Source organism: Rissa tridactyla, chromosome 4, assembly GCF_028500815.1.
Source record: "Rissa tridactyla isolate bRisTri1 chromosome 4, bRisTri1.patW.cur.20221130, whole genome shotgun sequence".
Classification (NCBI taxonomy): domain Eukaryota; kingdom Metazoa; phylum Chordata; class Aves; order Charadriiformes; family Laridae; genus Rissa; species Rissa tridactyla.
This window is the reverse complement of record NC_071469.1, coordinates 40,134,423-40,148,489: the sequence shown is the minus strand read 5'-3', so window position 1 is coordinate 40,148,489 and position 14,067 is coordinate 40,134,423. Positions and strand designations below refer to the sequence as shown.

At 41.5% G+C, this 14,067-nt stretch overlaps 1 protein-coding gene across 10 annotated transcripts in view; it reads right to left on the bottom strand.

Moving 5' to 3' along the window:
• ZFYVE26 (zinc finger FYVE-type containing 26) overlaps positions 1–14,067 on the bottom strand; it is a 51,220-nt gene that overhangs the window by 27,154 nt on the left and 9,999 nt on the right. For 8 of the 10 annotated variants that reach the window (XM_054197893.1, XM_054197885.1, XM_054197884.1 and 5 more), the window contains 9 exons: positions 10,145–10,327; positions 8,894–9,547; positions 7,428–7,517; positions 6,641–6,709; positions 3,471–3,622; positions 1,947–2,145; positions 1,360–1,623; positions 1,059–1,178; positions 646–810 (listed from right to left, as the gene is read on the bottom strand). In XM_054197893.1, the coding sequence (XP_054053868.1) occupies positions 646–810; positions 1,059–1,178; positions 1,360–1,623; positions 1,947–2,145; positions 3,471–3,622; positions 6,641–6,709; positions 7,428–7,517; positions 8,894–9,547; positions 10,145–10,327 (1,896 nt within the window). The remainder of the gene's footprint in view (positions 1–645; positions 811–1,058; positions 1,179–1,359; positions 1,624–1,946; positions 2,146–3,470; positions 3,623–6,640; positions 6,710–7,427; positions 7,518–8,893; positions 9,548–10,144; positions 10,328–14,067) is intronic. The other 2 variants (XM_054197889.1, XM_054197892.1) reach the window with 2 other exon arrangements.

The window sequence follows — 14,067 nt, the reverse complement described above, 5'->3', positions numbered from 1 at the left end:
TGAACATGTCCTTGTGCTCCATAACATTTAGCCCTTAGAACTCTCCTAAATTTTTGGTCATTAAACATACAAATAGCTTTAAATATTTTACAAACGCCTACATGCCATTTAGAAACTTGGTGAATGGAGGAAAAAAAAAAAAACAACTAAGAAAACACCCCAGTGCTATATAATGAAGAGAGCTCTGAGAAAAGGCAATTGTGGAAGTCTTTTTCAGAAAAAGATGAGACTTTTTATGATAGAGCTATGAAAATTAGAAGGTATTATGTTACGATAGTTTTACAAGTCTATCTCTTTTTTGTTCAAAAAAAGCAACAGTAAGGGTACTCCTAATTATCTGTAAGTTAAAATACGCCTAAAGAATTCCTTGTTAGGACTGAAGAAAAATAGGACAAATAATAACCTCAATTGTACTCATTGATATTTTCCTTTCTTCTGTAGCAAATTCACAATTTTAGCTCTGAAAACAAGTGCTCGGAGTATCAGAATTACAGATAAATTTTACACTTTGAATTTATAATTTTTTAAAAAATATATTTATACATACATCAAAGAGCATTACTATTAGCTTTATAGTTGTCTGGATAGGCCAAAAGAAAAATTTAGATCCATTTGTTAATCTTTACTATCACAAAAATAACTCACCCACAGAACGTTCAACACGTGTCAGTGCTTTTAGGATTTGATCCAGATTTTGTGATAACACAATTTCATTAGTAATACTTTCTTCAGTCAAGGCAGGGTAGCAAGCTTGCAGAAGGTCTACAATACTGCATCGAAAATGACTTCCTATTTTCTCATCTGAGACCTCTACAAAGAGGGAGAAAGAAACAGCAATTATAACAAAGACAGAAATATTTTTGCACAGAAAAAGGTCCACAGAAACAAAACTGTATTATAATCAACCAGTCTACCAAATACAAAGCGCTTCAGTTTATTCAGTTTATTAATTAATTGAGCTTGCCCCCACCCCCCTTTCAAATTTTCTACTGCAACAGAAGGCAAGAATTTGATTTAAGCACGTTTCAACAGAAAATCTTACCAGCAAAGCATATTACCTGGCTTGGATTGCCCTTGTGATGTGCAGGAATAATTGAGAATTTTACTTATTTGCTGTAGAACTGCTGGGAAACCCTTTACACCTTCAGAGCGCAGTAAAACACAGTCAGGTCGGTGGCCTGGAAAAGCCATTGTGCAAAGGGGACAAAATAAAAGTTAGGAGTGGAAAAAGAAGAAACTAACATGAAAGTACAAAATGAGATTTAATTAAGACTCAGGCATTAGCACAAACAACACAGCATAGAGAGGCACTTTCTGCTTGCAGGCCCATGTTGATACACACAAATGCCAAAAGCCTACCCCGAGTTTCAAGGCTGTTGTACAGTCGTCTTTCTGCTGTTTCCAAAAGCTGTTTGCATGTTTTCCAAAGATGGCACTGAGTACAAGCTAGGTCAAATGCCGCCATGGCTGAAGGACTGAGGTCCTCAAGGACTTCCCGCAGAGGATCAGTATGCTCCAGCTGTATGTTGCTGATCCAAAAGTTTTCTTGGAGAGTAGGGGCAAGACTTCCAGAAGTTGCAAGCAATTTATCAGTAACATCCGAGATGGAATAAAACACCATACCTACACATGTCAGCAAAACACACAATCACTAATTAAACAGCGTATTTATCTCAGATCCTGTCATGGATAACTATTCTCTAATCCTTTAGGAAAATAGTTCAATAGGTGGTCTGCTTCACGGACCAATTACTGCAGAATAGATAAAACTAACTGGGCATCAACAGCAAATTTCAGCAGTCTTAGTCTCCTTCTAAGTCAAAGAACCATCACTTACTCTTCTGAACAATTCTTGCACTCGTAATGACAGCATTCAAATTGCTTTCTCCTGTTTTCCACTTCTCCCTCACCTTTTATGAGAAGAACTCAAAAAACCCAGTCCTTACCAGCTGCTGCTGCATTCCCAATAGCTTGCAGTGTTGAACGGCCACTGCCAGATTTCCTGATGCCTCCGGTACCATCTGATGCTTGATTCTCAATATTGTGCTCCACTCTTGCCATTTCTTGTACCGCCTCTTGGTAGCGCTCCATGAAAACCAATTCACCATAGCACGGTGAAGTATCCAGATTAAACATCAAAGCCACCTTTCAAAAACAACAATAGATGTAATTACAGAGCATGTCAAAAGAAGTTTTCAAAGGTCAAAGAGTTTTGGCGGTTTCTAGAGGGAATAAAAAAAACAAACACATCCCCACAGACACAGCAGGCTGAAATGGTGGGGATTTTTCTAGGGAGTTTGAAGTGCCTGAAAAATAGGGCCTTAGATGTATTTTTCAACTGTTTTCATAAAGTTCAGGTATTATTTGCTATAAGGCTAGAGTTGAATTAATTTTTGTTAACCACACTTTTCAGAATGACTCTGCATGATTTCAATACAGTATGTAATGAGAGAAATCTATCGAGCTAGGCCTCCAAAGTAAACTATTTTAAACAAATTCTTATTCAGCAAGGAATACCTTCTGGAAATTTAAACACTGAGTAGACAAGCACAGCTGTCAAAGTTCTTATTGTCAAATCAACAACAGAAAACAAACCAAGATTGAATTCTTTATCATCAGAGATACTGAAATTCAAAGTAACAAAGCAAAACAAGTGCTTTTTTTTGGCCCTGTAAGTAGGGAAAAGATGAAGTGGCATGCTTGACATCAAACAGAACTAATGAGCTGAGTAGTAACCTGCTGCTAATGCAATGCTTATATTAACTGCTCCAACATCACTATTTGAAACTCAGACAGGTCACTGCTTTTTGCAGAGGATCCAATCACTGATGCACCTCAAGAGGTTTTTTCACAGTATCAGCCCAAAAGCCATACAAAGAAAGGTATGGACAGCTGCGAGGGAGCAAAGAACTACAAATGCCCAGACTGTCAATTTCAAGTCTTTCTGACTATTCTCAGTACTGTGAATTTAGCCTCAAAACATACCTCCTTCAAATAAATTCAGTCACCACTTTGGCTCTGCTTTGGGTAAGGAACACATTTGCATGTTGCTGTCGAGTTTACAAGTGCCAGAGTGTCATGGCTTTGATGCACTGACTAAAGTTGAGCAGTTCAGATGCTGCTTCCTCATGAGGCTTCAAATGAGCTCTTCATGTTCTTCACTCAGCTGAAACACTGAGCTTGGCCAGCTCTCATCAAACCTTTTCACCCTTTCAGAACCCAGGTTTAGAGAAAGCATTCTTATATACCAAGTTAAAAAAAAAACTAGCATCCTTGGGATGTTGGTTTGGAATATCTTTGTTCCTTTCACTTGCTTCTACTTCTGAAGTGACCCTTTCACTTGGAATGCAGATGCTTCAGCCATATGCTAGCTAAAGCAGAAGGAGCAGAAATTTCATCAGCTATCACAACCACAAACATCAACACAAAGTTAGATTTTTACTTGCACAAAATACATGCAACTCATTTACCTGATGGGCTTCTACAAAGTTCCCTCTCAAAACACAAGAAACTAATAGTGATTCTGGTGGGGAAAGCATCATAGGAATGAGGGGGTTCTGCTGCTTTGGTCTCACCCTGCTTTCCAAATCACTCAAGCCAGACACATTACTGGTACTTCCCTCTGCAAGACAACAGAATTAATCCATATACTATTACGGAAAAAACATTTCACCAGGTAACAGCCAACTATCAGGTAACAGTACCTCACATAGTTAACACAAAAATATAGGAGCAGAATCACAAGGATGTTTTAGGGTAAAGAGGTCAACATAAACATCTTGTTAAAAACTCTCATAATATTTTACTATTTGGTGAGAATTTTCAGTTTGGATCTCATCCAAATGTAAAACTGTCTCATGGCTACATACTGTGGATGAAATGCTAGGGCACTGGTTCAATGTGGATGAAGGGAGAGGGAACTGAGCACTGATGATAACTTTTTGATGCAGGTGGTGGAGGAACCAATGAGGAGAGGTGCACTGCTGGACCTTGTCCTGACAAACAAAGGACTAGCTGGGGATGTGAAGGCTAGGGTAGCCTTGGCTGCAGTGACCATGAGATGGTGGAGTTCAGGATCCTGCATGGAAGAAGCAGGGCAAAAAGTGGAATTACAACCCTGGACTTCAGAAGAGCTAAATTTAGCCTCTTCAAAGACCTACTTGGAGGAATTCCATGGGCTAAGGCTCTAGAAGGAAGGAGGGGGTGCAAGAGAGCTGGCTAATACTCAAGCACCGCTTCCTCCAAGCTCGAGATTGGTGCAACCCTAAGAGCAAGAAATCAGGCAAAGGAGGCAGGAAACTTGCACGGATGAGCAAGGAGCATCTGGAAAAGCTCAGATGGAAGAAGGAAGTTTATAGAGTGTGGAAAAAGGGACTGGCCACTTGGGAGAAGTATAGGAATGTTATGAGAGTATGCAGGGATGCAATGAGGAAGGCTAAGGCCCACCTGGAATTAAACCTGGCAGGGGATGTAAAGGACAATAAGGAGGGCCTCTTCAAGTACATCAGTAGTAAAAGGAATACTAGGGAAAACGTAGGCCCACTGCCGAATGAGGTAGGTGCCCTGGTGACAGAGGATGCAGAGAAGATGGAGTTACTGAATGCTTTCTTTTCTTCAGTCTTTACTGCTAAGACTGGCCCTCAGGAATCCCAGACCCTGGAGGTAAGAGAGAGCCTGGAGAAAGGAAGACTCTCCCTTGATCGAGAAGGATCAGGTTAGAGATCATTTAGGCAGACTTGACAGCCACAAATCTATGGGCTCTGATGGGATGCAGCCACAAGTGCTGAGGAAGCTGGCAAATGTTATTGCGAAGCTGCTCTCCATCATCTCTGGAAGGTCCTGGAGAACAGGAGAGGAGTCTGAGGACTGGGGGAAAGACAATGTCACTCCAGTCTTATAAAAGGGCAAGAAGGAGGACCCAGGAAACTACGGGCCAGTCAGCCTCACCTCCATCCCTGGAAAGGTGATGGAACAGCTCATCCTGGATGTCATCTCTAAGCACGTAGGGGGTGCTTGAATCTTGATAACGAAGGTTATCAGGAGGGGTCAACATGGATTCACCAAGGGGAAATCATGTCTGATCAATCTGATAGCCTTCTATGATAGCATGACTGGCTGGGTGGATGAGGCGAGAGCAGTGGATGTTGTCTACCTCAACTTCAGCAAGGCTTTTGACAGGGTCTCCCATAACATCCTCATGGGTAAGCTTAGGAAGTGCGGGTTAGATGGATGGAGAGTGATCTGGATTGAGAACTGGTTGAATGCCAGAGTCCAGAGGGTTGTGATCAGTGGCACAGAGTCCAGTTGGAGGCCTGTAGCTAGCAGTGTTCCCCAGGGGTCAGTACTGAGTCCAGTCTTGTTCAATATAGTCATCAATGACCTGGATGAGGGGACAGAGTGTACCTTCAGCAAGTTTGCTGATGATACAAAACTGGGAGGAGTGGCTGACACACCAGAAGGCTGTGCTGCCATCCAGCGAGACCTGGACAGGCTAGAGTGTTGGGCAGAGAGGAACCTAATGGAGTTCATCAAGGGCAACTGTAGGGTCCTGAACCTAGGGAGGAATAACCCCATGCACCAGTACAGGTTAGGGGCTGACCTGCTGGAAAGCAGCTCTGCAGAAATGGACCTGGGGGTGCTGGTGGACGAGAAGTTCACCATAAGCTAGCAGTGTGCCCTTGTGGCCAAGGAGGCCAATGGCATCCTGGGGCACATTAAAAAGAAGGTGGCCAGCAGGTCGAGGGAGGTCATCCTCCCCCTCTACTCTGCCTTGATGAGGCCGCACCTGGAGTACTTGTCCAGTTCTGGGCTCCCTGGTTCCAGAAGGACAGGGAACTGCTGGAGAGGGTACAGCAAAGGGCTACCAAGATGATTAGGGGACTGGAACACCTCTCTTACGAAGAAAGGCTGAGGGATCTGGGTCTCTTCAGTCTGGAAAAAAGACAGCTGAGGGGGGATCTTATCAATGCTTATAAATACTTAAAGGGTGGGTGTCAGGAGGATGGGGCCAGGCTCTTCTCAGTGGTGCCCAGTGACAGGACAAGAGGTAATGGGCACAAACTTTAACATAGGAAGTTCCATCTCAACATGAGGAGGAACTTCTTTACTTTGAGGGTGGCAGAGCACTGGAACAAGCTGCCCAGAGAGGTGGTGGAGTCTCCGTCTCTGGAGATGTTCAAAACCCACCTGGATGCGTTCCTGTGCAACCTGCTCTAGGTGAACTTGGTTTGGCAGGGGGATTGAACCGGATGGTCTCCAGAGGTCCCTTCCAACCCCTACTATTCTGTGATTCTGTGAGAAGTCTTAAATATTGGACCTATTAAATCAATGTAATATGCCTAAGCATGTTTTAGGTTACGTGACTACCAGTCTATTAGCTTTTTTGATGGTCTGCACATCAGTGTACTGCATACTCTTTCCTACTAGCCAAAAATATCAAGACAAATCTAATTTTCTTATTCCAGAAGAAGAGATATATACTATTCTAATTAGAAAAATGTCAGCCAAAAAAGGGAGCTCTGAGAAGTGAAAAGTTCTAATTCTGTCCTGCATAGAACAGTAATTCACATTAACTAGACAGGCAAATACTTGATCATGCACATTGACAAGACAAAGAAATACTACTTTCGTGACTTAATACCTGAGGTACTGGTGCTTAGCTCGCTATTTGTACTTTCTAATGATGGACTGGAAGTTCCCTCTTTCCCATCTAAAATGGAAACAATCAAAACCAACACATTAAATGCACTTTTTCTAGACAAGGTAATTAAAACTTACTGCAAATAACAGATCAGGCAGTCGCAAGAGATCTTCAAGAGTACCTCACAAATGAGCCATCACTGATGTCTATGATAAATGCAAAAACTGCTGATTTGAAGAAAATGCTAGGCAAGAGATTATGTTGGGGTGGCCCATCAGTGACTCATGTCAGATACTTTAAAGCATCTGATTTTGGAACATCCCACTCCAAAACCAGACATACCTTTTAAAGGCTAAACAGAAAAGGGTGAGGAACCCAACTTTCTCCTAAAGCTGCCAATTTAACCCACAAATTCCAGTAAATTCACATCCTAGATACTATTGTGATATGCATGAAAATATACCAAACACTTATTGGATATAGTGGAGAAAAGGAAGAATTGGTGCTGTAGTTGCAAAGTTTTCCCCTGCCCCAAATGAGACTATGTATGAAAGAAGTTATTTTATTACCTGAATTTAAAATTAATTATCTTTTAGTTGTGCAGATGAGCTTTAGGAAAACAACTTCAATCCAAGTGGAACTGGACTAAGACACTTCAAAGCAGTTAGAAAACTAAAGGAAATAAATCTAGTTCTCCACTCCTACTCCACTGAATCTAACTGCATTCAGCTCAGCAAACTTGGGCGCATTTCAGAGATGTCTTCTCTAAGTCAGTTTCTCAACCTACCTGTCTTGTACCTTTGAGATCTACTTCGTTTCCTAAAGCTGGAGCACCTGATTAAAGAGCAGTATCTTCTGGAAGCTGCAAGCTGATGTTCTGTGAAACATTTAAACAAAAACATTACCAAATAGCTGGACAGGCCATAAACAAGCACAGTTACTTGTCTACCTTAAGAATCTATCAGCACATCTACAGAAGAGCTATGATGGCAAATTTCCAAAGGAAACACAGTTGATCTCAGCTAAGAGCTCTTCTGCGTGTTTAAACCAGCAGCTTGAAGTACTTTTGATGCAATTCAACTGTGTTTTTCACATCCACATCCAATGTTGCTTGGAATGTACTATACCTTCTACACACCCCTAATGAGTACTGAGACTCTTTTCCAATCTAAATTATTCTAACTATACAGAAAAGAGGTATAGTCGAAGTACATAAGCAGCCAGAAATAAGAATAAGAATTAGAACAGTAAAAGAAAGTATGATTTGTCATTAAGGTTTTATTGAAACAACCAGGTTCTTCAGTAATGCAGGGTAGTATGAACCCTGACCCAGTCAACAATTCTGGAAGTGAGCAAGTAACAGGGATGCCAGCCCTTGAGACAGAAAATCCGAGAGATATACAGCGTCAAGAAAAGCCAGCCACCTTTCCCTGAAAGATACTCCCCAAACAGTTGTCATAATTTTTCAGAAGTCAGGACTCAAAAGTACAGAATCCCACAGAAAGCTGCTGTCTGTCCAATATAAACACTGACGACTGGCTACTCAAACATAAGTCACATCACATCCCCTCCTTTATAAGAGCAGACTTGAGAAACAGCTGAACACAGGTTTGGAAATTTGGAACATTTAAGGTCCACACTGCCCAATCTTTCTTGGTACATGGACTTTGCATGGTCTGAGCTACACAATAAGCCTTCTGCTACAATACAAGCAGAAATCTGATAGTAGCAGGGCTAACAAGTTATAGGATATAGAGAAGGGTGGGAAATAGGTCCCTGAGTGTGTTGGTCTAGGTACTCCTGAGGAGTGGTCTGCATCCCAGAATAATCCAACTTCCTCTGATACGTGTTCCTAACATGTTTCCAGGGTGCGCTAAATCAACACTCTCTCCATGAACAAGATGAGTCTATCTGGTTTGCACTGGATCACACACCACATCCCTTCACATCTCTGCACTGTCAACATAACTTGTGACAAAGGGGCAGGAGAAAGACAGGTGAACTGAAGCAGTGTGTCCACAAAAGGGAGGGGAAAAAAGAAAAAGAAAACTCAAACTTTCTGATTAGAACAGAGATCACTCCTATTGAAGAATGGCACAAGAGCTAGGTGATCTCCAACTAGGTCACTCTCCTAATATCTGCCAAAATGTGCTCCCTCAGTAAGATGCTCATGGAATTCAGTTGAGACCACTGCCTGGACGGCTGTCACAGAACAGTGTTGATATATCAGAAGTTGCCAAATACAAAGCCTACCTGCATTTCTGTTACTCATCACCACCTTGTATCGCCAGTGAGCTTCAGAAAGGTATTTGGAAAACTGTAACACACGACTTCCAAAGGCATCTCTGCTTGCAGAAAGATTCAAGCACTCGACAAGCTCCAGCTCTTCACGAAGCACATTACTGGAGTCCCATGGGAGGGAACTCTGAATTTCTTCCAGATGGTTGAGGAGCAACGTGAGGAAGGCATCCATGGCCACATCATCCACTAAAAATCCAGTAACACCACTGGTGAAGTGTTTCAGATCCAGGTAGCTCAGCCTAGAGGTTTCACATCTTTTGCCACCTAACATAGAGTCATGAAGATCTTGGGTATCTGTGCGAACTGTCTGAGCAGACAGAAGATGCCTCTCTAATTTCTTTTCAGCCTCTATTAGGCGTTGTGGACTCTCCGAGGTGGAAGACTGCTGACTAGCACTGCCTTCTACACTCACAGTAGTACTCTTTTTGTCAAGATCATCATCCTCTGCATAGTCCTCAGGTAAAAGAGTCTCAGTATGAAGGTCACTGTAGGAAACAAAAAGCAAGGAGAAGATGTTCTCCAAAACCTCCAGACGCAGAGGAGCAGGAACACTCCTTAAGAACTGCTGACACTTCACAAGGTACTGAGGAAATACTGAAGAGCAATCTGTAAAATTAAAAACAAAAATAAAGAACATTTACAACATTTTCCAGGAGTTCCTTCCTCCAACCTTTGCCCTTTAAGAAAATCCTAGAAGAGGGAACCATCCCAGTAGCTCAGAACTGATCATTCCTCCAGAAATCAAGTAAATATATGTCCAGCATTTTACATTTACAAAGGTAGTGTGTCTCCTACAGTAATGCAGTAATGCAAATCATCACCTTGTGCAATGATGTGCAAACTCAGATTATACCCATTCTAGCCATTAAAACAGTTTCAGCTCTGGGAAATCATGTGCTCTTACAAAAGCATCCCTGCCACTACCATCCTGTATCTGATATCACCTTCTTTTTGCACTGTATTTTTAATATAATTATCTTAAATATTGTAGAACAAGGCAGGTAGTTTATTCATATCTATTATTACTAAAGGTAACAACACCTCAAAGAAATGCCATTATACTTGTTTGCAAAGCATTCATAGCCCACGGACTAAAAACATCATATGTACACAGGGTGCAATAATATCCCAATACTAAGTGATAATTCAGAGCCCAGCAAAGAGAAGCACAAGCTACTGAACCCGAGAAAGGGGGCTAATCACCTGCTGGTTCTTCAGAAGTTGCATCTTCAGGGATATCACCAAGAAGGCTCCGTACGCAATCTTTGCACTTGGAATGCTTATGTGAATTCACACAGAGAGCATAGATAGCATACTTCATGGCACAAAATGCTTGAAAGAGTGCCAGATTGCGTTGCTGACTCAGGGTGTTAGGGAGTGTTGCCGCTGTGGAGGGAAATAAGGGTGGCGAGGGGGTGGGAAGTAGATAAGAAAACAAGTTAATTTTCTCCTGCAGTTCCCACACAGCAATATTTATCCAGTCTTTCTTCCCCAGTGTCACCTCCATCCCAGCTTTGCTCTATCTCACTGTTACTTCACAACATTTGGAAAACCAAAACAAAACCCACAACAGATGGGCACAGAGAAGTTAGGTCTAGTTCCTTTCTAAAAAGGAAATCTGTGAATTTGTGTTACAGGACCCGGCTACAGCACAGAATGATCAAAATCTGCTCATGAGGAGTCTCATTAGAGGTACGTGGTTAAGCTACACTGCTGCATTTGCACCACAGGGACAGACTTTGTCTCGTTCCAGCATCTTAGAATTTTGTGTTCTATCACACAGTAGGTAAGTAGGGAGATAGTGTAGGCTGGCTATGACCTAGTGAGACTAGAGTACCACCACCTCTACATATTTGTACTAATAAATAGATATCACAGTTGATTCTATTCACAATGGCTGGCCATACAGATAATATAAAATGTGCTATTGATTAGAGAAGTAGTACAGACCCACAGTTTCCTTCACACGTTTATGATAAAGGCAACCTACAGAAGTACTACACCCACTCCTTCCCTGTTTTGTCTGTTTTTTTTTTTTTGAGGAAAGGTGCCACATGCCAGACATGATCCCTTCTTAGTACAACAGAACATCACTCCGGACGCACTTGCAGCCCAGGTGGACAGTTGCATCTGGCTGCAGATCAAGAGAGGTGATTCTCCCCCTCTACTCTGCTCTTATGAGACCCCGCCTGGAGTATTGTGCCTGGAGCCCTCAGCACAAGAAAGACATGGACCTGTTGGAGTGGGTCTAGAGGAGGGCCACGAAGATGATCAGAGGGGTGGAGGGCCTCTTCTATGAAGACAGGCTGAGACAGCTGGGGTTGTTCAGCCTGGAGAAGAGAAGGCTCCGGGGAGACCTTATAGCTGCCTTCCAGTACCTGAAGGGGGCCTACAAGAAAGCTGGGGAGGGGCTGTTTGCAAGGGCATGTAGCGATAGGACAAGGGGCAATAGTTTTAAACTAGAGCAGGGTAGGTTTAGATTAGACATTAGGAAGAAGTTCTTTGCAATGAGATGGTGAGACACTGGAACAGGTTGCCCAGAGAGGTGGTGGAGGCCCCATCCCTGGAGACGTTCAAGGCAAGGCTGGATGAGGCTCTGAGCAATCTGATTTAGTTAAAGATGTCCCTGCTTACTGCAGAGGGGTTGGACTAGATGACCTTTAAAGGTCCCTTCCAATCCAACACATATCAGAGCTGCAAACTATGTAAAAGTTGCATCATCATCATCTTCACCCAGGAACACAATATAGAGTCATATATTCTGTTACGCTGGGTTTAGATGAATTATCCAACTACTATACAAAGGTGAAAAAAAAAAAAGAAACAACAAAAAAAACAAAATCCCAGACAGTATTAAATTAGTGCTTGAATCCACTATCCTATATTCTTAAACAAGGGGTAGATTGTCCCTCTGCCTATTGCCATGCAGGGGAAGAATAGCAAAGTTGTTTTTTTTTAAACAAAGTACTGGTCTGATGTATACTGATAATGTCCCCATCCAAACAAATAGCATTACTTAGGGAGTATTTCAGCACTGTCCTCAACAAGGCTTGATTTCAACGAAAAGCACCAGCCTGAACTCTTCTGAAAACTACACAGCACAAAAGAGGGCAAAAACAGTTTGAAACCAACTGTTCCCTACCATTGCAATTCTAAACAGCAACAATGGTGGAACCTGTAATGTAGACAGCAGGCAGAACTGAGAAACCATCCAAATTTGAATCCTTTGCAGTACCCACATGGCCACAAAAATGCTGTAATTCAGCAGCAGCTCTACACTAATATGTAGCACCCAAAAAGCTCTCAATACCACTATCTTAAGTGGACTTCAGGTAGGTGAAGCCAGAGACCCAATAAATACAGTCCTCTGAAAAGGAAGAGCTATCTAAAGATACTGCAAGATACACACTGGTAATCAAATGCAAGTTTAATACACTTTTGCCTCCTATGTGGAAAGTCTTGGATGCGTTGAGTCTGTGTCAGCATGTGCATCTAAACCAATCCTCTTCCTTGTACCAGTATCGAAGAACTGCCCTTTAACTTAAAGCACTTGTTTTTCCTATGCCAGAAATATTAACACCTTATTCTTCAATTTTGTATCTCATGAGGAAATTTCTGTCCATCATTTCTTTTGTTAGTGTGACTGCACAAAGCTAGTGTTATGCACTGATCTGAAAGGTGTCTGAACACAGCTGTCAACCGGTACCACTACTTCAGTTTCACTACTGCAGCTGACAGATGTGTGTCGGGAAGAAGGGGAAGTACACGCGGTAAGGGGAGAAAAGGCCTGTTAACACTACTAAGTCAGACAAATCAAAACTTCATGACTCCTTTTCTACCTTTAAGTTTAAAAATAATTATTTTAAAGGAGATTCTATTAAACTGTGTTTACAGGATTATCTGAATTTTACAATAGTCACTGGTCTGAAAAGAGAGGGAGGACTAGTCTTCCATTAACTAGTTCCGTAAATTAAGGTGATCTGAAAGAAGAAGAGAAACCACAGCTAGAGTTCTTTTGCTACAGACATGCAGCTCCCAGAAGATATGACAGGATTGCCTCTTCCTGTCTTTGAAAGCTTTTGACAGAATTCAAGCATAAAACAATTAAAATGCTAGATTAAAAAACACCCAACGTCAGCAACAACTAAACAACTGATTTCAGAAAGCAGGACACTGAAACCAAAGATCTATATAGAGTCTCAATCATTATGTCTTTTAAGACAACTGTTACAATACTTTTAACAACAAAAGCTGTAAAAATAGGACTGGAAACCAACAACTTAACAATATGATACCGGAAGGAGAGAAAACTGCTTCTCACTAGGCAATCTGGAAAATCTGTGCAACATCCATTACTGAAAGCTGTCCATGCAACTGTTTGAAGATACACGTACAAATTCCCATTCATACAAGGAATAAGGCACAAAAAATTGCACCTTATTTGGTTCTAGTACATGCAGGAAGACTGAGCTTCTGTATCATTATTAAGAGGCCCTATCCAAAAACAGCATTAAAATATCAGCAGCTGAATCTGGACATAGGCCACAATCAGAAGAATTTACAAGGAGAGTCACTTCTAAGTGAACTAAAATGTATGCTAATCTCAGGTATTTTAGGCACCAAATTGGAACACGGGAAGATGAGAGAAGGGAGACAAGAGGGATTTAAATACAGCCTGTAAGTAAGCCTTACTGATTTTATTATTAAAGTAGATTTGGTAAGACTTAATATTAGAAGAACAAAAAAACATTTTGTATATTTCAAAAATAAAGATGTACTGTATGAGGTATTGTCAATTTCATCTGGCTTTGCCCTGTGATTTTAAATTTAAGTGCACAGATGGCTGAAATCCAAACCATATACTTGTTTTTCAAGCTAAGAGTATTATACCTGATATAAGTTACAATGAGTAGCACATACTATAAGCATGTGCAAAGTCTTGTTACCATTTTGAAAAAGTTCTTTCAGAGATCTGCCACTCCTTCTTGGGAGAGAATTTACTCCCCAAAAGGATTCTAAAATAATTTCCACATGGTCTCTAGTTTTCTTCTGCAAAGCAGCTGGTAAGCAATATCTTCCTTATTTACAGTAGTAGGTCAAAAGAACAGATTCTTTCTGGCAGAAAT